Source organism: Alternaria hordeiaustralica (assembly GCF_023758085.1).
Source record: "Alternaria hordeiaustralica strain BMP 2776 chromosome Unknown scaffold_28, whole genome shotgun sequence".
Taxonomy (NCBI): Eukaryota; Fungi; Ascomycota; class Dothideomycetes; order Pleosporales; family Pleosporaceae; genus Alternaria; species Alternaria hordeiaustralica.
The window spans coordinates 17,377-39,442 of record NW_026056800.1 but is presented as its reverse complement, the minus strand read 5'-3'; the positions used below and the strand labels follow the sequence as shown (position 1 = coordinate 39,442).

The window sequence follows — 22,066 nt, the reverse complement described above, 5'->3', positions numbered from 1 at the left end:
AAAGCAACGGCGAACGACCGATTTATGTTTCTCATGATTATATTATACCCATGAAGTTGTTTCCTTGGTGTCGGCGTATTGGTCTTTGGCGAGGGATTGGATATGCGAGCGCTCCTGCAATTGGTGAGCGGTTGAGCGATGTCATCTTTTGATAATTTGACGAGATCGCACATGGTGGTTGCCTATACACAAGGCCTTAGATTGACGCAAGGAGCAATCCAGGGATTATCGGAATATCATCTTTTTTTACATCTTGACTCGTTGACCTCGCATCTTGATTAGAAAAAAGGTGATTACAAATCTGACGTCGCTTTACTTGAACTCAAGTCCTACCATGGCATCACGCTGACGAAATCAACCACGCACGGCTCGATGACTTTCAAATTTCATACTCTACTCTACTCTACTACAGGATTAGGTCCTCTCTAAGAATGAGAGTCACAATCACAATGGAACCCCGTACTTTCATCATCCCAACTCCCCAGAACCGGTGACGTACTACGATATCACGCAATCATGCTCACTGAGCGCGTGAAGCCGTAGCAGACATTTGATATGACGCTAACTCATCTCTGTCCGAATTACCCCGTGCGTCTAGGCACGAGCCTTGGCGTGTAGCCTGGAGCAATGATATATCGCATTGTGACATTGGAAGACCTCTTCAAGACACCCCCGCTCAACTATTCCAAGACGTTCGAAATGGTCGGTCCGCGTAACAACAAGAAAGAGCCCGCGCAGATACCCGGTGATCGAGGTGACGTATCGCGCTTGAACACGAGATCGCACTCTGTTATGGCGCAAGGTCACAATGACTTCAGCGGCAGTCGCCCAGGCTCCCAGCGTAACCAGAACGTTTCAGCTGATGACGTGGTAAGCTTTCGCTCCTTGGGTACCAAATAATATAGCAACTAACGTATAGCAGTTCGCATACAGCCCCAACGTCCGACCAAATGGTGCTCAAACGTCAAGGAACAACGTGTTCTCGCCTATGGGTCAACCGAATTATCCCACCACGAGTCCCAGCTTGGTAAATCAGGCACCAAAGACTGTAAGTATCTGCATGATCAGTGTAAAAGATGCTTCAACTAACATGACAGCAGGAAGGCTGGATCACACCAACACTGTCTAACAGACAGCCCACTGGGTTCGCACAACCTATGGACGCTCGCCGATACTCTCAAGCTTTATCACAGGCAGGCTACCCACCCTGGGCGACCCTATCAGATTCTCACCCGTTCAACCCGGGCCCACCCCAACGCCCGATCGCAACCCCGTATACCCGCTATCGAGAAGATTACAAGCAAAATCTCTTGACCGATACGTCCGCGGTACCTAACTCCTGGCTACCCCAACTCGATATCGACCTCGATCAGATGCATAACCAGTGTCCCACACCCAGCCCATCAAGACCATTACTACAACCCTACTCGATCTCGTCGTTCGCTGAACTCGAATTACCCACTGGCGCGGCTGTCGCGTCTTACCTAGAAGAAATCATATGGCGACCGTCGACTGGCGCCTACGCTGTACCACAAAACGAAGCTGAGAAATCGTATTATGTCAAGAAGATCTGTTTCGGTCTCGTCAACCTCTCCAACCTATGGGATACAGTCGCAGATGTATATCCCTACGCCGTCAAGTTCTCCAACACAGGTACATGGGCTGATCCCAGAGACATCGAGGCGACCGCCCACATCATCGTCAGCAACGCTATGCGCATCCACAAAATGGGTGTCGCTGGCTTGCCGTTTCGTCGATGCGAAGAGTTTGAGTCGCTGAACGCGGAGGATATGGATTTTACTTTTCCACAGCGGATTCATTACCTCGCGCGGCTGTTCTGGCACTCCAAAGTCGCGGCTGATAATGTAATGTTGGGGAGGGATATTGCCAAGTACGTCGCCTTGCCGCTGACGTCCCTCCGTCATCTACCGCGGTTCGAAGAAGAGTGGTCGACTATGTCGGACCAGCAGCGCATAGTACAGACTCAGATTCATCCGTATCCGCAGGGTCTTAGGCATCCGACTCCTCAGGAACAAGAGCAGCTTCTGAAGCATGTACGTATGTTGCCGTCGCTGTTCAACAACTATATGGCTACGGGTGGTCAGTCAGGTACGTTCAGTCCACGTCAAAAGCCACCTGGTGGACCAGCAGCACCCGGGAAGCGTCCGGCAGATGGTGACGGAGGATACAAGATGGAGCCTGCAGCTAAGCGCTCTCATAATTATGCGCGTTCTCGGGGTGATGAGAGCTTTGAGAAGTTCCAGTATGAGGAAGGTCACCGCCCAGGTAGCACCATGGGCACTAGATCTGCCACCCAAACTCCGGCGAGCGATCGGACCAACGGATGAGAGACCTTAGCAGAGCGCTCAGTATACATCGGGCAGTGATCGTATGCGACAGCTCTACAGCTCGAAATATTCGTGTATTTAAACAAATTCATACATCGGGCAGTAGCAGTAAAATCGTGACAAGTATGTCCGGCGGCGGTTGCAAGGCGAATATGGTTCCGAAGGAGTCCGATTTGGAGTTTAGCTTAGAGCTCGGTCGTTGCCATACTTAGAGCTATGGATGCGACCATTTCGACATTGTCACATCGAACAAATTTCCCACGTGACTTTACGTCAGTGCCCAGGTGGCCATTTGTGGAGAAGTCAGGGACGACTGAGTTCTCAAGCACGGGGTCAAGAGCCTTCGCTCCCACGTGATCTTTTCTCCAGACCGTCGCCGCGCTGGAACAATACATATAGCAGGTTGTAGAGCCGTGTGAAGATACCTGAAGTTGTCAATACATTGAGCCGCAGTGTCTCTATCTCAACATAGTTCTGCATAGCTCTTCAGACGCAGCGATGTGGTGCTTGTCATTGCCGCGGTCGTGCTCAGTGTACCTTCTTCTTACATCACACTGGTCAGAGCGCCACCCGACCAGTACTAGTCAGCGGGTAGTCGCAAATAAGACAACACAACTACTTCTATATACGCAATGTTTGATTAAACCCCGTATTTCTACATCGTGAACAAGTCCGATATTGATATCGCCAACCCAATTCACTACTGGCCACCACTTACATCGCTGTCGAAATGCTTCCTTCAACCGCTTCGTCCTCCGTGACAACATCATCGCAGACCGATATTGCCCCATTCAGCCAATCTTCAAGTGTTTATCACCCCCAAGATCAAGGCGGATGGGACATGTGCGGCACTGATCAAGGCGATGCGCGAATGATGCCTCCAGACCATCATGTCCATGAGTGGGAAGCGTCGCAGGTCGCTCTAAATCGTCAGCTTCAGAGGCCCCAGTATTTTCAAGGCTCATCAGAATACATTATCTGCCCGCCTCCGATGTGGTATGGTCAGACTGCCACTATCGCGACAACGCACGGACCATTTCATCGTCAATCATACCCAACTCATTGGGGCAGCGAGGCCTGGCCATTCGACGACAACGACCAAGTGTCTGCTTTCAAGAATTTCCATGATGCTGGTCCTATTACAGGGCTTCCACAATCCCTTCCCGCTTCGCCCGAAGGTGCAGTCTTGATGGCCTCAACACTCCGCCAATCGCAGCTCGAAGACGCAATCTCTGCTGGTCACTGCGACAACAATCGCCGTTGGAAAGAGTATGTTCCGCGAAGTAGGGCGAGTCGACAGTCCGAAGAGGCGCCCGTGGTCCACAGTCCAGTTCAGTCCAGAAAGGCAGAGACCAAGACCAAGAGTAGGATTCTGGAAATCGAAGAGGAAGAGGAAGAGAAACCTCCCGTTGCGGTGAACGGAACTAAGCGCCGTGATTCGCTTCACAAGACAAAGATGAAGACCAACGTAAATGCGAAGAAGACCAAGCGACAAGCACTGCCGCTGAACTCGTTCGGCCTGTACTTCACCGAAGTCACCGAAGCCCGCCAGAAAGCTCGGGGACTGGACTGGCCACCTCGTGAGGACGAGACTCTCCCAAACACCAAAGAAGAGCGGATAGCAGTTGTTCGTAAGCTCTTCACAGCTATCCAAGACACCAGCGACATCCAGGACAAGATGTCGAGCCCCATGCTCAAGAAGCGCTGGCTGGCAGAGAGTGCAGGAGAATCGAGCAAAGACGGGGTTGGAAACGCTGGGGAGACAAAACGCACACAGAAGATCGCTAGCAATATAGTGTACAAACCTTGGGTGAAAGAGCGTCTCTGCTGGGATATCTTGGTCAGTTTCGCTATAGCATACGCAATTACCGGCGCTAACATGAACAAGGAAACAACCGAACGCATCTATCGAGAAGGCGCAGGGTTCGTTTCGATCCTGGATCCTGTCATGATCGATCGCTGCGAGAAATCACGGAAGCTCACGTTCGAGGAGCGTATCTCGAAACTTGTCGTAGTGTTGAAGTCCTACAAGAGCCGTGTCGACAAGCTGTTGCGTGGAGGATGTGTCGAGGAGTACGTGTTATGCCCGGATACTCTTCTCCATATCAGCTCGAGCAACCGCCAACAGAACGACGAGCGTCAGAAAGACCTTACTGCTGGCCGAAAGCGCGAAGATCGGCTCGTCAAGAAGCCCGGGAAGGAAAAGCAGACTTGTAGGTCTATCATCAGGCACCATGAACTTCACTGACCATCGTAGTGGCGCCTACGCCGGCAACTAGTCGCAAGCGTACTCGCTACAGTTCCGAGGACGCGTCCGATGTAGAGGAGCCGCAGAAAAGCCGCACCCGGAGGACCTAGACGCAGTGACCTTTGAGGCGCGGTGTTGATTCGGTTCGTGATTTCGCATTTCCTCAGGTGAGGGAAGGCGTATGGTATGCTCACTGCGGTAATATTTGCTTTGCTTCTCTTATGGTATGTGTGGTTGTCCCTTTGTGAGTTCAGTTTTCCGCTCGTCGCAACCAGGTTTGGTGCACAGCGTTCTCCCTTGGAGCGGGTGGTAAAGAGGGCTTGATAGTTTTGAAAAATCGATCCTTTGTCCCTGCAGACTTGGGCGCTTTGGCTAGGTCCTATGCCTAATATCAGTGACGCAATACAACTTTTGAGGCTGACGGCCGATTTGTCTGGCTGTACATAACGAGACTGTGCCGCGCCGGCTCGTTACGGATCATGAGCATCAATCGCAGTTGTGAATTCACTTGCTGCGATTCTGTTGGAAGTAAGAGTATCGTGAAGATGTGGTGCGCGTAGTGAGTAGCATTTGGGTAGTTGAGGTTCGTCCGCGTGAAGTTTGACGCGAGCTTCGGAGCGCGTGACGTCATTAAGTGGGGCCTCAAGTGGAACGCGTGATGCCTCTTCACACCAGCGACGCCTCTCACAACTTCCTCGCTCCCTCGCTGCGCGTATGCCATGCTAGCAGCAGTCGCGGGTATGGTTCCGCTATTGTACGAGGTCTGCCAATCGACACTGAGAAGATGAAGGTCCGCAACCAGGACAGACTCATACATACATTGCCGGCCGCATCACCACCTAAGACATGACGCGTCTGCTTCTGTGCGAGCGACGAATGTTTCTTGCAGACTTCGAAGAAGACGCCGGTGCCACCGAACTTACTTCATCTGCAGGTAGGCGCTACCTTCATGTAACACAGGGAAAGGGCAAGTAGCTTTGCGCCACACATTGTACCTGCTACTCCTACAGATGACTGCCACAACGCCGTCGAAACGATCGCACAGCCATGTCGCTACACTCCCACACAGATCCTATCCTATCTCACCTAAGCTTCCTCGACACTCGTCTAATCACGCATCGCCGCGATTCACATCTCTCCTATCCACACGAGTGAAGAAACATGCCGAGATCGTCTAGCGATGGATACTTCGTATGTTACCTGCAGAGGATCAAGCAGCGTATGGATGCGCAACTTGCTAAGGAGCGTAGATGGGGCCGCGCGACCTCAGCCATCACTCGAAGTTCCCGATGATGCTGCGACTCCACGGCAGCATCACACCTAAGCTTGTTATACCCGTTTTGCTGGTAGGCGGGTGGGCCACCGCCGTTACCTGCATCTCGAAGCTTGTATATGACCGTAAGCCACATCCTCTTTCTCCTGTACCACAAAGCCCTATCCTAACATGATGCAGTTGGGACCGACCAAGTCTTCATCACCGTACTAGGCTTTGTCGTCAGTCTGGCCCTCAGCGTCCGCAGTTCTACCTCGATGGACCGCTACTTCCAAGGTCGACAGCTCTGGGGGCGCCTCCGACTCGCATCGCACATCTTGGCTCGTCTGATATGGATACACGCTGAAGAGAGGCATGCTGCTGATGCAGGGTTGGGGAAGCAAGATCTACTCGGCAAGGTCGGCTGCCTGAACCTGATTGTGGCTTTCGCTGTCGCAGTGAAACATAAATTGCGGTTCGAGCCAGGAACGCATTACGAGGATCTGAAGCACCTGGTCGGTCATTTGGATACCTTTGCGCAAGCAGCGGATATGCCTGCGCCCGACCCTCCGAGCGCTTTCAGGCGGACTTGTCAGCTACTCGGCATGCCCATGGCGACGCCCAACCCACGCAAACACGTCAAGCAATCGCGCGTACCTCTCGGTGACCTACCCCTTGAGATTTTATCTCACCTCTCTGCGTACATGAAAGTTCTATACGACAACGGCACGTTGAGAGACTACAGCATCTACCAAACCCAGACTTTGGACTCGCTGACAATCATGGACGAGGTGTCGTGTGGCACGGAGAGAATCCTGAACACACCGCTTCCACTTGCGTACTCCATCGCCATATCTCAGGTCACATGGCTGTATATCCTGTTACTACCGTTCCAATGCTACAACAGCTTAGGATGGATCACAATTCCTGCATGTGTGGTGGCAGCGTACATTATCCTGGGTATCGCTTTCATCGGCCGTGAGATCGAAGACCCTTTCGGACACGACGTCAATGACCTACCACTCGACGCCTTCTGCCAGCAAATCCGCCAAGACCTTGACATTATCATGTCGCGCGTTGCACCTCTCGTCAATGACTTTATGGGTCGTGAAGAAAACATGCCGCTGTATCCCCTTTCGTATCTGAGCACGAGAGCATGGGCAAACAAGTCGCCAGATGAGATACATGTCGCTTTGTCGCAGAAGGTAGGTCTCCACCATCCAATGGTTGAGCGCGGTGAGAATCCAGCGACACCTACGCAAGGAAGACTAGCCGGCGTGGATGGCTGGGTTGAGAAGGGCGGATCAGGACCGATCGACACGACAAGTCATTATAGAAGGAAGTACGGAAGTGTTTAGTTTTCTCAGGTCCAGACACCAAGAACACTCCCTCTTATTCCCCTACCTAACACCTAGATTGTAAACAACCATTCTATTCCGTTTCCCGTTTGACTTACCCTCTCAAAGGACCCGTCTTCCAAAGCTGACCGATCCCTCCCAACCCTCCGATATTCTTTAACAGCGTCTCCAATTTCCACGCTTCCCTGTCTTCTCCAATACCTAAAAACCCCAAATCAGACAACAACCTATGCGTCTTCTCGCCATACGCTTCTGCCTTCTCTTTATCGCCCTTCTCCAACCATAGCATAGCCAACATGGCATACTCATCGGTCAACATCGACCAGACTCCTTCGTCTTTGATCAGTTCAACTGATTCCTCCGCGAGAGCTATAGCTTCATCGAGTTTGTAGGCCTTCGCTAGCTCCATAATCTTTTCCTCGGCCTGCGTGATCATTGTGCGGCGAAGATCAGAGGCTTGGCGTTCGTCGGCTGATAGGCTGCAGAGGCTACATGTGCATTTGAACCCCCAGCGCTTTATCAAAGATTGCCGTTTCTGGAATGGAATGCCCAAGAGGAGGTCTAGGTGGCGTTAGCACCAAAACAAGAAGGAAGAGGGTGGAGATTACAAGAGACGGTGATCTCTTCGCCGGCCTCAATGTCGCGATAGGCTTTTATGGCCATTGAGACGCCTGCGCGGGAAAATAGGACGAAGGAGTTTGGGTTGCATGCATGATTGATGCGCTGATAAGGTCAGTGACACTCATGTTGCTGTTGAGACTGCGTCGCGACCTACCGAGATCAGCGGATACAGCGCCCTCGAGCTGACCTCCGCAACCGTACTGCCATATGCATTCGTCTTCATGATAGCTTCCTCAAGACCTCCCTCATCATTCTCATCCTCATCACTCTCAGCATCATGGTTCTTCCCCGCGTGCGCAGAACTCATATCTCTAATCATCGCAGGAACAAGCAGTTGATCTACCGCCCTCTTCATCAGCTTCTTGTTTTCGGCCTCACTCAGAGCCTTCTCCGCCCCCATATCCACAACGACAGCGGCTTGATCCACCATGAATGTTTCGTACATCTTGATTTTGCGAGTGGCCACTACGCCTTTCGCTTTTCCGGGTATGTCGACGATCTTCCATGGTTGGCTGCCGAAGTAGAGGCGTTCAGCATCTTTCTGAGTCAGGAAGTTATTGAGCGGGTTGTCGTCGAGATATTCCGATGCTAGGTAGGCCGATTTCGGAGAGAAGATGAGGGAGAGGCCGTGTGGGCCTGTTGTGTTGGATGTGTAGACGCAGTACTTTTGGCCTAAAGTGGGGAGGTAGCTGCTGGCTGTGCAGTACGGTTTGTGAGACCATGGCGCATACGGATGATCTTCGCTTGGAGTCGATAGATGCTGTTGGAGATCTGGTTGCAGTAGGTCGTTGATGTCGAGGACGCCTACCGTCGCTGATGCATGCTGGAGTGCTAGTTGCAGAACAATAACCGTTGTGGCTAAAAAGCGCATGTTTACAATGGCATGTCGCTACCGTGGAGTACAGAGATTTTTCAAATGCTCTCGAGGCATAACAGCATCTTATGAGAGTTCTGTGTTATCCCATAGTGCTCGTTGTGTCATGTCTCCCGAAGCGGCAATGTTCGTCACGTAGCTTTACCCGGAAATTTATCCCAGACGTCCTCCCCGGACCCCAAGAGACTTGGGCACTTTGCAAGACTTTCCCGCTCGCTCTGAAGACCAATTGTGAACGGGTTGTAGTCAATCCCGGATAGGCGGTTGATAACGTGAGGCTTGTCGCCCAGAAGTGCTGATGCAGAACGAATTGATCGCCTCGGCAGCAGGAATGTGGTTGAACCTGGTTTCCTGATGGCAATGTTTACGGTCTTTCAATCTGCTTTGATCGGCTACCGGTATTTGTGAGAGGCAGTTTACCGTGTGTGAGCGACCTTGCACAAGCTGCAGACTTGTTGCCCCTGCTGAGCTTAATTCATGCCTACTACAATGTGTGAAGCGCGAATGTTGGCGACCTATATGACTCCCTTCTGCATGCGCCGCATAATCTCTCGAACGTGTATGCTTTGCTGGTCTATGCCTTGCATCATTGCGTTGTCGAATACTATGTCGTTCAGTCTCTGCAGCTCTCTCTGTAGACAGATGAGCCTTCCAAAAACGTAGCAAACGACTGCTACTAAAGAGAAGATAAGAATTTGTTCTGGCCTGTTCCATCGGGTGCAGCGATAGAGATAGAATGGTGTCGCAGCCACAGCCCATCCCAGAAACCATATCGTCTTTGGAAGGTCGTACGCGATCACGAAGACATGGATGGCGATTGTGCAGAGAAGGATCATAATCTTCACAGTTCCGGCAACGCCATGGCCTATATAAGCCCAAGGGATCTGGGAGTAAGGTCAGATCTCAAGCTGTACAATAAATTCGGGTACACATGCTTACCTGTAACGATGGGAGCCCGTACCGATGCAAGAGGATATCGATCCAGTCGCTCCTGCCGTACAGATCTTCGATCTCCTTTTTTAGGCGACTAAAAGCTTTCTCTTTGCCTTCGCCGTATATGAGCGGCATCTGAACTTCGAATATGCCAAGAAGACAGTACGCGGCATCTTCCTCCCTTTTCGTTTGACGATGCTCTGACCAGTTCATGCGCTCTTCAACAGGGTATTTGAGCATAAAGTCTGGACCATTTTCCAATGCGGCTACAGGAATGCTCGTCTCACGCGCAATTTCTTTTGCAAGGGAAGACCTGTCTCCAATTCTTGTGCCGTCCATGGAGAAGAAGACAACGCTCCTTGGTGCTAGAAGCTCCTGAAGCGTCCATCCACGTGTAAACCATCGATTGCCATTAAAAGGTGGCTGCTTGTGTTTCGGTAGATACCGCATGCCAGTGCTGGGTACATCGGAGAGGTATACGTAACATGCTGTCGAATCCCGATACCACTTGAACATCGAATTGATGGCTTCAGCCAATTCTGCGCTACTGCTCTTATCTATGCAGCATGTATCAACCCAGAAGAATTCGAGTTTGTCTCTAGCGGCCTGCGCAGCGCAGAACTCGAGCTTGGCGTAGCCGGGTTTCTTTTTGCCTTTGCCCTTGCCCTTGTACATGTCTTTGAATGTGACTTCATCCTCGTCGGCGCCCCAGGTATGTGATAATATTGCATATGTTGGTATGTTGCGTACGAACTCGACGAGAATGAAGTCGTCGCCGCAGGCTCGGAGAAGGCGCATTGTACCGTCAGTACAGAATCTAGAGACACAAGCTGAAAGAGAGGAGATTAGATGTTTGTTGAGTGTTGAGAAAGGAAGCAAATCATGTTGTGGTGACAATAACGCCAAAGCGGGGTAGTGCAGTGAGGCTGAGCGCAGTACACCAGCATAGTGTCTTGTGGCGGCGCTAGGATCCAGCTGCCATTGGGAGAAGGACGTGTGGCGTGTAAGTTTGAGCATGGCAAAGGGACAGATTTTTGGCCGTCTAGATGAATTTAACGATCATGTGTGTCGTATTGAACATGTGTTTTGTAGTCTTCCTAACTTATCCACGGTATTCCAAAGCAGCCTCGCTTCACCGAATCGTCGTTCAACCTATGCATCATCAACATCAGCTCCACGCTTCACAGCTTCGAGCTCATACCAGTATACGCGATGCACTCAATCTCAACCGGCACACCCTTGGGCAGCTGCTTAACGGCAACACAGCTGCGCGCAGGCTTGTGGGAGAAGTACTGCTCGTACATGCCGTTCATCTCGGCGAAGTTGGCCATGTCGTCGAGGAAGACGTTGACCTGGGGTCGTAGTCAGCACCTTATCGGCTGTTTGCCCATATATGTCCTTGAACGCACCTTAACGATCCTGTCCAGAGCAACACCAGCCTCAGTGAGGATGCCCTTGATGTTCTCGCAGCACATCTTGGTCTTGTCCGCGATGCTGCCCTCGATCAAGTTGCCCTTGGTATCGGCGGGGATCTGGCCCGAGACGAAGACGTTGGGGCCTGCGACGATGGCTTGTGTCTAGACGGTGACGTTAACGCGGTTGTTCGGATGCGATGGGATCGATAGAGGAGGAACGTACGTAGGGTCCAGCAGCTGTGTCTCTGTTAGCTATCTCTCCTTCCGCATCTCCGCTGTCAACTGGAACGTACGAGGACACGCGTTAGCGGTGTGAATCTTCTTGATATCAGACATCTTTCGTATTCCTTTGATGTCAATTGCTTTGTAGGGTGAAGTTGTGATAGCAGGTCGCGTGAGATTCGTGGTTGTAGTAGTAAGAGGTCGTGAAGCACGTAGAGCTCTTGGTAGCGCCGTGCGTATCAGCAGCATGGGACCGTTTATCTACGTCAGGTAAATCGAGGCTATCATCGGGCTAGGTGGACACCTAATTGAGCGCGTCCGCCCTATACCTGTGACATAAGATGGGGCTTGGGTGCGGCATCGGAAGCTACCCCACTTTCCCTCTTGGGCGTGCGCTGCGCGTCAGCAGCTTGCAGGGATGTTTTTGTTGATGGAGGGGTAATGAGGGCGGAAATTTTGGGGACGGCGACTTTTGCGACGGGGAAAGAGGGTATGGCGCCGCTGTCGTGTTGCGCAGGGCGCAGGGCTTAGTTCGGTGTCAATGATATAGTGTGGAAATAACCATTTGAAGGTGCGTATACGAGTAAAGAGACTTTTGACGTATTTATCGTGATATCCTCGCGCGCATCTCTCATCGCGCCATGTCGTGACTATACAAACCACCAACGCCGCCCATATGCATTCCTATGCCCCATCTATAATGTGTATTGTTTACGGTATCGAGTCGAGATTTGAAGTTTGAAGATTACCAGCCGTCCCAGTATTACACCCCTACTGCTCCATCTTCTCCTCCTGGCCCGAAAGCAATGTGTGTACAGGCGCGTCGAGCTGGTCGCGGCCCTTGAGGAAATCGAGTTCGAGAATAAAAAGGTATCCCATGATAGTTCCGCCTAGCTTCTTCACCAGAGAACCAGCTGCGGCTGCGGAGCCACCTGTGTCGTGTTAGCATCTCGTCTCGTCTCTGATGCGAACGATGTCACATACCAGTCGCAATAATATCATCCACAATAAGCACGTTCTGCCCGCTCTTGACAGCGCCCTCCTGCATCTGGAAGAAATCACTGCCATACTCCTTCTTGTATTCCGCCGTCTCACACGGACCCGGCAGCTTGCCCCTCTTCCTGACGGGCACAAAACTCGCGCCCAGCCTCAGCGCAAGGCTGGGCCCGAACAGGAAGCCGCGCGCATCGAGTCCGACGACGACATCTGGCTTGGCACCTGTCGCGCCGAACTGCTTCTCAATCGACAGCTCAAGACCGCGCAGCAGTCCCTCGTGGAGCGCGGGGTCTGCGAAGATGGGCAGGATGTCTTCGAAGAGGATGCCGGGTTCGGGGAAGTCTTTGAACTGGCGGAGCGAGGCCTTCAGCGTGCTTTTAAGACGGGCGAGTTCGGCGGCGGCGGAGGGACGGGGGGTGGACTGTCCGCCTTGGGAGGGGCCATGGCTGTTGGACTCGAGAGTTGGGTCGGGCTTCTGCGGGGGAGGGTGCGCGGCGGTTGCGTCGCCCTTGAGTGGGGGGTCGGCGGGCGTGGTGGTGTTGATGGGGTGGGTGCTGTGGGCGGGCGTGTCGTGGGGAGCGGACATGATGGGACGAGGGGAGGGGGCGGCGTCGAGATATAAGACGGACGGGTCAGGTCTGTATGGGAGGGCGGATGCGATAGATAGGGCTAGGGCAGAAGCCGGGTTGGGGTAAGGTGGTCAGGGCTGGCTGGCTGCACTGCAATGCTGTCAGACTCAGGCGTCGTCGTGGTCGCTGAGAGTACCCAGCGCAACAAAAAAAATTGAGTTAGCCCCTCTGGAAAACGGTCCGCAGGGCCACACAGTTCCTAGGCCCACCACCGAAACCCCCGTATGGCGAATCGTAGGACTGCCTGGCACCATCATGGCGCCCGCTCCTTGTTCAGCCGCTCAGCGCTCAGCGCAGCACCTTCGCACTTGGTTGCCTATACACCACCACGCTGCTCGATGCGGCAGCTCCCTACGCCCGCACCGCACTCGCCCATCCTATCGCACGCGCGCCACGGGCAGCTGTATCGCCGTGATCCCTGACCCACAACTATCTGCGGCGCCAAACATGTGCCAGACTCGACATTTACCCTTATCGGAACCAAGGGATGCCGAACGAAGACGTGCATTCACATGTCGACGTCACGCCAGGCCAGAAAACGAGCACGTAGGCTGTAGGGTAAGAGTCATACTGCCGCTTCCCAACAATTTCTCCTGCCCTCCCATGGATCCCATGCCTTCGGGCGACTATAGTAGCTGCGTTACTGTTGAAAGCCCTTCCCTAGCTTTGGATTCGCGATTCGCGCAATCTATTACTCAAACACGACATGTCAACAGCATGATCTGCGTCCTCTGTCTCGCAACAAAAGCCAGTGCCGTCGAAGCGTAGCGGGGATCTCATGGCAGTACCCCACGGATGTGGTAACCGAAAGGCAACTAAGGCGTTGTCGCAGCGGTGAGACGTTCTAGAAGGTCGAGCGGGATCCTGGGCTTGTTGTACCACGCTGGTATACCACCACACAATCTTTGTTCAAGATTAGTGTAGACTGTGAGGAGAGTTGTGTATCGCGTTCCGCCGCTGCCTGAGCAGTAGCCAACGAAACACATACAGAGAACATGCTAGACTTATCAAGCGCCTGCGACGGCGCAGACCATCCAAGGCAAGCAAGTACTTTACGCGTCCTCGCAGCGAGCAAGCCCTTTGTCTCCACATTAACCCGCGGCATGCATGCATACCACTAAAAGACCCCAATAGGGCAATGCCTAGCGCCTTGTCGCCTGTCGACTTGTTGACACCCGTCAACCGAATGCATGACGCGACCGTCAAGTTTCTCTCTGGAACCGTGGTTGACCAGCGTTTCGTCACACGATATCTTAGTCTCGACAAAGCGACTCTGAGGCAGCAGACGCGTGTCTGTCGGAAGAACCATGGTAGCAGCATCTCAGGTGGATTGGACATGCTCTAGAAGCTCGATAAAAGGTGGGTATATATTGTTTGATATGCCGCTGCAACCGCGGAGGCTCCCGATGGCCCAGACTAACTGTCCTCTATACATGCTGCCTACATGTCGTAACCTTCCCCACTGCGTGTGTGCATGAACTACCAAAATAAGACGAACTAACCCCAAACGTCCATGTTGTTCACAATGCACTCCTCGTCTGTCCGCTTTTTCAGACTACCAACAACATAGACCTTCTCGCCATACTCTTGCAATCGGTCCATGGTAGTCCTGACGTTCTCTTGGCTAACAACGAGCACCATGCCGAGACCCGTGTTGAATGTCCTCGCTAGTTCCGTGTTATCCAGGCGACCTGCCTTCTTGAGCCATTTGAACACGTCCAGAAGCGGCCAGCTCTTTGCATCGAGCTCCGCGGTCAGCGTCTTTGGCAACATGCGAGGAATGTTCTCTAGCAGGCCGCCGCCCGTTATGTGGGCCATACCCTTGATCAGGCCCCGCCGGGTTGCAGCTAGTAGCGGTTTGACGTAGATCTTAGTTGGTGTCAGGAGTGCCGTTCCGAGGTTCTCGCCTGAGCTCCATGGGCATGCGTCTGAATAAGAGATGCCTTGTGTCTCGACAATTCTTCGGACGAGAGAGAAACCGTTGGAGTGGACTCCACTTGAGGCCAGACCGATGAGTACGTCACCCTCGGCCATGGACGCTGTGTCTGGTAGGATCGTTGCGCCCTGCTTGATCGCACCGATTGCTGCACCACCTGCGTCATATTCGCCTGCTTGGTAGATACCGGGCATCTCTGCCGTCTCTCCACCAACAAGGGCACATGCAGACTGCCGGCAGCCATTCGCGACGCCCTCGACAAACTTGGCAGCGCCTTCTACATCAAGCTTGCTGCAAGCGTAGTAGTCGAGGAACATCAGAGGCTCAGCGCCTTGTACGACAAGATCGTTGACGTTCATGGCGACGAGATCGATACCGACAGTGTCGTGCTTGCCCATCTCGAACGCAATCTTGACCTTTGTGCCGATACCGTCGATAGCGCCCACGAGTATGGGTGCCTCGGTGTAGCCAGCAGCTTGCAGGTCGAGCAGACCACCAAATCCACCGATCTTGCCATCGGCTCCAGGGCGTTTTGTGCTAGCCGTCAACGCCTTGATCTGCTTCACGAGCTGGTTGCCCGCGTCGATGCTCACACCCGATGATGCGTATGTCAACGCCTCGCCAGCTGGCTGTGAGGTGCTGGAAGGGCGTGTCACAGTGGTGCCCTCCTCGGCCGGCTCAAGGAGCTTCCAGTCGCATGTTATGCCTTCCTTCTTGAACTCTTGTAGCAGATGTTCTGCGATCTTGTCGAAGTTCTCGGTGGCGAGTGCGAGGATGGTCGGGCCGGCGCCTGAGAGACAGATGCCCAGCAGGCCGGGGTGTGATTGTGGGGTAACGGATTGGAGGATTTCGGTAAGACCGGGGATGAGGCCGCGACGGTAGGGTTGGTGGAGCTTGTCTTGCATAGCTGTGTAGATCATGTCGGGGTCTGGTGTGGCTTGACCGAGTGCAGTGGTCAGGACAGCCAGTCGCTGCATGTTGAAGATGGCGTCTTTGCGCGAATACGATTCAGGCAGTACCGCACGCGCCTTGGCCGTCGAGACCTCGAATTGTGGGATGACGCATATGCACTTGATAGCGGGCGACCAAGCAAACTTGGTGTAGTGTCCGATGTTGAGGGGAGGCTCGGGTGGCCGCAGACCCGTGTCTACACCACCTGCAGGTTGCGGGAGGACTTCGCTGAGGGGAATTTCGAGGCGCTCGGTGTCTTCGGGCGACAGTTCGTTGAGGTATGTGCCGACAAAGCCTCCATATAGCGCTGCTGCGACGTTGTCTGGGTGACGCTCTTCCATCAGGCAGTAGTCGAGCATGCGCGCTCTCGAGAGCCCAAGGTTTCCGACCTCATTCGCCAGATATACACCTCCTACAATGGCCGCAGCCGAAGAGCCCAGTCCGCGTCCTAGTGGTATCGGGTTCTTGACGTGGACGTGTGTTTCCGAAGGGAAGTCGCGAACGCCATGGCAGCGGAGCACATATACGGCGGTTCGCGTGATGAGGTTGTCTTGCGCGGCGAGCGGGACATCTTCGGCGCCTACGCCTTCATATGTTATCTTGCAGTTGAGCGAGTGCTCTGATTTCTCCTTCTTGGTGACTGTGACCTCGAGTTCGAGATAGAGGTTGAGCGCAAGGCCAATGACGTCAAAGCCGGGGCCGATGTTGGCGGACGAGCAGGGGATCTTGATGTGAGTAGTCATATTGGACTACGGAGCGCCTGGGGCTTGACGTGATGTCTTGTTATGTCGTCGCGCAAAAAATATTGGACCAGCGCATGGGAGGGATGAAAAAGATCGCGTGGGGCTCAAACGCCGACGCCGGTCGCGGGGTACATAGCGCACCGCCACACTTCATCTCTTGCCAGCCTCGCGACGCGTCCAGCTACGCGCAGACCACCAAGTACTCCATTCCATCTCATCTCATCTCTGCATTCGGCTCCCCATTTCTGTCACCACAGTGCGATCGCATGCATCAGCTTGTCGGTCCAAGCCGTGGTCTCTCACACAGCCGAGCAGACGTACAGACACCGCGATCCAGAGGGGGAGTCGCGTCATCGCGTTCGCTATCAGCAGTAGTGGACATGATGCATCGCAAGCGTGGCTCGAATATGGTGAAGGCAGAGAGGGACTTGGGTGAGGCTGTGCAACACGTCTCCTCGCTTTGGTGGCATCTAAGAGCTGCAGTGACGCCACCGCTGACGCCTTGTGTGACCCGACGGCATTGCCAACGCATAGCCCTCTCAGTACTCAGGTAAGCAAAGATCTGTGTGAAAGCCGCTCACAGTAGTTGAAATCGACAACTTCGCAGCCCTTCTGCAAGGGCTTTCGCTACCAGACCCGCAGCAGGCAGACGTTCCACGATATCGCCGCACGACCAGGCAACAGGAAAGGCTGACCGGTTTTCTTGGCTGTCTACATATAGCCTTGCGAAGTACTTTTTGCGTGAATTTCAGTTCACTCACCTTCTTCCTTTACGGTCATCTCTTACTTGAATAATCGGAGTGAATTGGGACTCCCTTTATCGTTCAACTGCTTCGATAATACGGTGAAACGAAGCCTCAGCTCCGCTCGACTAGCACGGCTCCCAGGCTCTCTTACAGCACTACGCTCTCACTTTTTCCTCAACCCACTCAAAGCCTTTACTCCCCCCACCCACTCAGCATACCATTACAGTACTTCAAGCAAGCCGATCTCGAAGGACATCCGTCGCCTCAGTTCAGTCCGTCCCAACAGCACTCGTCATGTGCGACTCGCCCACTGAAGAGGACGCGCGCGCTGAACAGTTGGCCTACTTGCGCCAGCTCATGGCCCTGGAGCAACGCAATAGAGCTAAGCGCGAGGCTCGCTCCCCATCGGTCTCCTCTTCATCATCCGAAGAGGATAAGCCAGCCGCAAAGAGCAAGTCAAAGACAAAGACCAAGACCAATGGTGTCAAGCACGTTCTTGTCAACGGTAAAGGTCGAAAGCAGGCTGAAAATGGCGCCACCGATGAGGACATTCCGGAAGACAAGGCCGAGGACAAGGAGCTCTACAAACCAGGAATGAAGAACGGTCTAAAGCACCTGTACTCCGGAAAGGAAGATAAGAAAGGCCGCTTTCAGTGGCAAGAGGAGATCCCCGAGGACCTTGGAGAAGCCGTCGAGAACGACGAGACCGCAAAGTGGGCGTTGCTCGTACGAAACGTCAAGGTTTATAACGATCCCCGACGGGTATTGTCTGTTCACTCGATTGTCGTTCAGAGCCCGCTGCTGAAGAAGCTGCTCGCTGGTGTACTGAAGAACTACCCTGGTGTCACCGTCGGCCTCAACCGTCTCGAGTTCCAGGGCAAGTTTGAGCCACTGATTCATCGATGGACTGAGTTGCAGGACGCTATTGCCAAGCTTGGCGACGAGACAGAGGATAAGCGCACGACCAAAGCCCACGCTGAGTTGCTCCAAGACATTCTCACCAAGGAATTCAAGAGCATGATTGATACCTCCCAGGACATGAAGAACAAGAAGGTTATGACATACGAACATCTTTGGACGCTGTATCAACCTGGAGCGACTGTTTTTGCTCGACAGGACGGTCAAGAGACGGCCATGATTTTGGTCGAGACGCGTTATGGACAGGATTGCAAGGGTGCACCCTGCTTTTGGCTGACGTGCAAGTATGTCGATTGGGATGGCGCCAAATTCGGTTCCAACAAGATCAACCTCTCCATCGCCGCCTATACCGGTACACGCGCTATCACCAATCTGCGTGTCTACCCCATCGAGTTCCATCCCGAGGGCGAAGCTATCCGCACTCGCCTCATTGAACGGGGTGCCAAAGCAGAAACTCTCGCTGGTCCGAACTATAGAGCATACCAAGGTGTTGCATGGAGGCAGGGTGGATTCGGGAACAAAGACAAGTACAACGTGAAGGGTCGGATAATCATCGATACCTACGGCTGGAATCGTTTCGACCCCACTCATTCGGTCTTTGTAACGCCACTGAACCAGAAGGATCCTAGCCCGCCGCCAGTCCCTCCTATTCCGGGGCAGTACGACGAGGAAGAAATTGACGAGTGCCAGGATGAGTTCGAAGACGAAGACGACAGTGGCATGCCATTGGATGGCGCATTTGCCGACGAGGACGATGCAGCCAAACACGTTCCTTTGACAACTGAACAAAAGCTTATCTGCACACCTCTACTTCGTGGTTACAGCCTGAAGAACAAGCTTTGGCTGAACTTTTTCGTAAACTGTGTTAAAGACATTGAATGGCAAGACGACGCCTTCGATAGACTGGTCCTCCCTAAGAACCAGAAGGAACTAATCCTGGGTTTTACAGAGTCTCAGCGAAAGTTCCGCGATACGTTTGACGACGTGATCGAAGGTAAAGGCAAAGGCATGATTATCCTACTCTGCGGCCCACCCGGTGTGGGTAAGACTCTCACTAGCGAGTCAGTCGCCGAAGAGATGAAGGTACCTCTCTACATGATGAGCGCCGGAGATCTCGGCTTCGATCCTAGGAAGGTAGAGACCAAGCTGCAAGACATTCTCGAAATGTGCAGTCGCTGGAACGCGGTCCTCCTCCTCGACGAAGCCGACGTCTTCTTGGAGCAGCGCTCCCTCCACGAGCTCGAGCGCAACAAACTCGTCTCCATCTTCCTCCGCGTCCTAGAGTACTACGAAGGCACCATGTTCCTCACGACCAACCGCGTCCAGACCTTCGACCCAGCCTTCCAATCGCGCATTCACATCTCGCTCGACTACCCCGGTCTCACCATCGACTCCCGCAAGACGGTCTGGAAGAACTTCCTCGATTCGTCGTCGCAGGAACATACTATTTCCAAGGCTGAACTTACGGAGCTGGCGCGTATGGATCTGAATGGACGGCAGATTAAGAATATCCTCAAGATCGCTAGGTTGTTGGCTAGTCGCAAGGAGGAGAAGCTTAGTCGGGAGCATATCACTACTACTATGGATGTTACCCAGCATCTCCATAACGAGACGCAGTTTAGTGAGCGTACCAAGGGCACTTTGTATGGTTAGTGCGAAAGGATGACGGCATTGGTGATTGGACTGGCTTTCATTCATTCATGGGTTATTGGTGGATCTAGACACCAAGCAAGTAAGAGATCGGCCTATTCGAACATGTTCGGTGTCTACAGGAGCTACATCGAGCACCCTCTTGATCAAGATCTAGGGGGTGAATCATACGTAGAAAATGCTACCAAATCACAAAATGGAGGATATGATCAATGCCGACTTCATGACTGTACTAATGAGTGTTGGAGTATCAAGACCTAGTATGTATCTGCTCAGCAACAACTTGCTCCGCCATCATCTCACGGCTTAGCATCCCAACGTTTGCAAACCCAATCATAGGCATGCTTCAAAAACGGCTCTTCATTTTCATCAAGCCAATAGTCGAATCCATGACCCACTTTCTCACTGACACCGCGATCTACCTTCTCCGTCTCAGAGTTCCATGTCGGCTTCGTCTGCAAAGACTTCACGATACTCATATAGAGCATGTCATTTCCCTTGAAACGATCGCCGTAGAGTTTTGAGTCTCTCAGTGTATCGTAGAATTTTATAGTGTCCTTGATGTCGCAATTCGGATCGTCCAATCCATGGAAAATGTGAATTGGAGGAAGTAGGTCAGGCACAACATCTTGGTAGGTATACTTTGCGCGCTCTATACCATCCATGTAATCGGTATCTGTTGGATCGGCCAAAGAACAGTCGCCATGCTTGCGTCGAAGAAGTCCCTTCCATGTCTGGGTTATGGAGAGTATGAATGCGAAGGCCATGCCTTTTGAGGGCCAACGAGACGTTGTGTTTGGCACGACGCCTCTCTTCTCGAGCTCTCTGATAACAGAATCAATATCTTGTGCGCGTTCTTTGACTTCCTCTTCAGCGAACCATTGCCCCATGTAGGCATTTTTCCCGTTTTGAGCAGTCTTTTCCCAATCTCTTCTGTAGTGTGCAATCATTGGGTAGCGAAGGAGTGCTACCCTGATAGGCAAGTTAGGTCCACCCTTTGTCGCGTTGAGCCACATCGCAGTGACAGCAGCTTGTCCACCAGCGCTCTCACCCTCCACATATACGCGATCCTTGTCGATGGTAAAGTGTTTCCCTTTCAGTTTGTCTTGATCATGCAGCCACCGTGTCCAGCTTGTGTAATCAGACTCGAAGCAGCCGTCTTCTTTGTACCAGTTGAGGAAGTCACGGATACTTTCTACTATGTCCTTGTAGTTTGCTTCGGGTGCGAGTGGGTATTCTGGCGCCATTATGATGGCACCTCGTTTTTTAGCTTTCTTAACGGCAGTTTCTGAATACCATGGGTGATAGTCGCCAGCTCCTGTGCACTAGTGTTTCGTAAGTATTATTTGAAGTGTGTCATGTCCGTAAAGCTACTCACATAACCGCCGCCATGAAACAACCACATCACGGGAGCTTGGTGTTTCTCCTTCATCTCTTTTGGAACGAGGATATTGACCGCCATCGGCTCCCTGTCCCAATGTTCAGAGAATGTATAGTCAGTCCGGAACTGGTGAAAGCCCTGATCTCCAAACCATGTGAGCGGGCGGTCGAACATGGCAAATTCTTTTTTGCCTTCGACAAAGATGTCATCCCGTGTCATTTCTTTGCTCGGCCATGTGTATAACTTCTCTAGGTCTCGCGTAACCAGCTCGTTAACACGGGTCTTTTCTTCTTGTGCTTCATTCACGATTTCCAAGGCCCCTGAAGGCCATTTCCACTTCCGAGACTTGTCTTCTGTTGAGAAAATCTCGTCGAGGGCTGCTTCGCGTTTTTCGTTGCGCTCTTGTACACCGTTGAGCAACTCCTTCTCTTCGGGTGTCCATGTGGGCGTCCAAGTCATGGTTGGGTTGTGGGTGATCGTCGGTCGATATGGGAGTATTAGCTTTCTAGGTGAATTGAAGATTCTGTAACGTTGTTAAGCTCTTCGTTATGTTGTCGCTGCTCGGTGTCGGATTGCAAACTTCAAGTAGGCACTTCTTGAACTTATATACTCCTGATTGACTCACATTTCCTCCCAGTCACCCCCAAAGAGTCACAGTCGACGCATATAGCCACCAGTCAGCCCGCGTTCGACTCTCGAGGAGTCAAGCCGACGTTGGTATGCCATGTCCACCCACTGCTCTTCGTACGTTGTGCCATGTGATCGTGCACAGCGGGAAGCCGTGCGTTGTGACTCCATCGTCCGGGTACCGTCATAAAAGTACTTCTCGTAACACGTTATCGGGT

General features: G+C 52.7%; 10 protein-coding genes across 10 annotated transcripts; 4 read left to right on the top strand and 6 right to left on the bottom strand.

The window, feature by feature from the left end:
- Nucleotides 1-627: 627 nt before the first annotated feature.
- On the top strand, nt 628-2,348 carry J4E84_009332 (uncharacterized protein; the record flags this gene model as incomplete). Its single annotated transcript, XM_049391895.1, has 3 exons — nt 628-870; nt 923-1,048; nt 1,101-2,348. The coding sequence occupies 3 exons, from the start codon at nt 628-630 to the stop codon at nt 2,346-2,348; spliced, it is 1,617 nt and encodes a 538-aa protein (XP_049240296.1).
- A 991-nt stretch (nt 2,349-3,339) lies between these two features.
- Nucleotides 3,340-4,596, top strand: J4E84_009331 (uncharacterized protein; the record flags this gene model as incomplete). The annotated part of the gene is made up of 2 exons (XM_049391894.1): nt 3,340-3,344; nt 3,420-4,596. The coding sequence occupies 2 exons, from the start codon at nt 3,340-3,342 to the stop codon at nt 4,594-4,596; spliced, it is 1,182 nt and encodes a 393-aa protein (XP_049240295.1).
- A 1,161-nt stretch (nt 4,597-5,757) lies between these two features.
- J4E84_009330 (uncharacterized protein) lies at nt 5,758-7,206 on the top strand (the record flags this gene model as incomplete). Its single annotated transcript, XM_049391893.1, has 3 exons — nt 5,758-5,787; nt 5,847-5,994; nt 6,050-7,206. 3 exons carry the CDS (start codon nt 5,758-5,760, stop codon nt 7,204-7,206), a joined length of 1,335 nt encoding a protein of 444 aa, XP_049240294.1.
- Nucleotides 7,207-7,300: 94 nt separating this feature from the next.
- On the bottom strand, nt 7,301-8,698 carry J4E84_009329 (uncharacterized protein; the record flags this gene model as incomplete). The annotated part of the gene is made up of 3 exons (XM_049391892.1): nt 7,301-7,677; nt 7,815-7,929; nt 7,982-8,698. The coding sequence occupies 3 exons, from the start codon at nt 8,696-8,698 to the stop codon at nt 7,301-7,303; spliced, it is 1,209 nt and encodes a 402-aa protein (XP_049240293.1).
- A 518-nt stretch (nt 8,699-9,216) lies between these two features.
- J4E84_009328 (uncharacterized protein) lies at nt 9,217-10,432 on the bottom strand (the record flags this gene model as incomplete). Its single annotated transcript, XM_049391891.1, has 2 exons — nt 9,217-9,333; nt 9,641-10,432. 2 exons carry the CDS (start codon nt 10,430-10,432, stop codon nt 9,217-9,219), a joined length of 909 nt encoding a protein of 302 aa, XP_049240292.1.
- Nucleotides 10,433-10,815: 383 nt separating this feature from the next.
- Nucleotides 10,816-11,385, bottom strand: J4E84_009327 (uncharacterized protein; the record flags this gene model as incomplete). Its single annotated transcript, XM_049391890.1, has 4 exons — nt 10,816-10,986; nt 11,044-11,211; nt 11,273-11,286; nt 11,343-11,385. The coding sequence occupies 4 exons, from the start codon at nt 11,383-11,385 to the stop codon at nt 10,816-10,818; spliced, it is 396 nt and encodes a 131-aa protein (XP_049240291.1).
- A 657-nt stretch (nt 11,386-12,042) lies between these two features.
- Nucleotides 12,043-12,853, bottom strand: APT1 (adenine phosphoribosyltransferase; the record flags this gene model as incomplete). The annotated part of the gene is made up of 2 exons (XM_049391889.1): nt 12,043-12,203; nt 12,256-12,853. 2 exons carry the CDS (start codon nt 12,851-12,853, stop codon nt 12,043-12,045), a joined length of 759 nt encoding a protein of 252 aa, XP_049240290.1.
- Nucleotides 12,854-14,393: 1,540 nt separating this feature from the next.
- J4E84_009325 (uncharacterized protein) lies at nt 14,394-16,526 on the bottom strand (the record flags this gene model as incomplete). Its single annotated transcript, XM_049391888.1, has 1 exon — nt 14,394-16,526. The coding sequence occupies one exon, from the start codon at nt 16,524-16,526 to the stop codon at nt 14,394-14,396; it is 2,133 nt and encodes a 710-aa protein (XP_049240289.1).
- A 1,040-nt stretch (nt 16,527-17,566) lies between these two features.
- On the top strand, nt 17,567-19,843 carry J4E84_009324 (uncharacterized protein; the record flags this gene model as incomplete). The annotated part of the gene is made up of 1 exon (XM_049391887.1): nt 17,567-19,843. The coding sequence occupies one exon, from the start codon at nt 17,567-17,569 to the stop codon at nt 19,841-19,843; it is 2,277 nt and encodes a 758-aa protein (XP_049240288.1).
- A 296-nt stretch (nt 19,844-20,139) lies between these two features.
- On the bottom strand, nt 20,140-21,680 carry J4E84_009323 (uncharacterized protein; the record flags this gene model as incomplete). Its single annotated transcript, XM_049391886.1, has 2 exons — nt 20,140-21,165; nt 21,219-21,680. 2 exons carry the CDS (start codon nt 21,678-21,680, stop codon nt 20,140-20,142), a joined length of 1,488 nt encoding a protein of 495 aa, XP_049240287.1.
- Nucleotides 21,681-22,066: the final 386 nt, after the last annotated feature.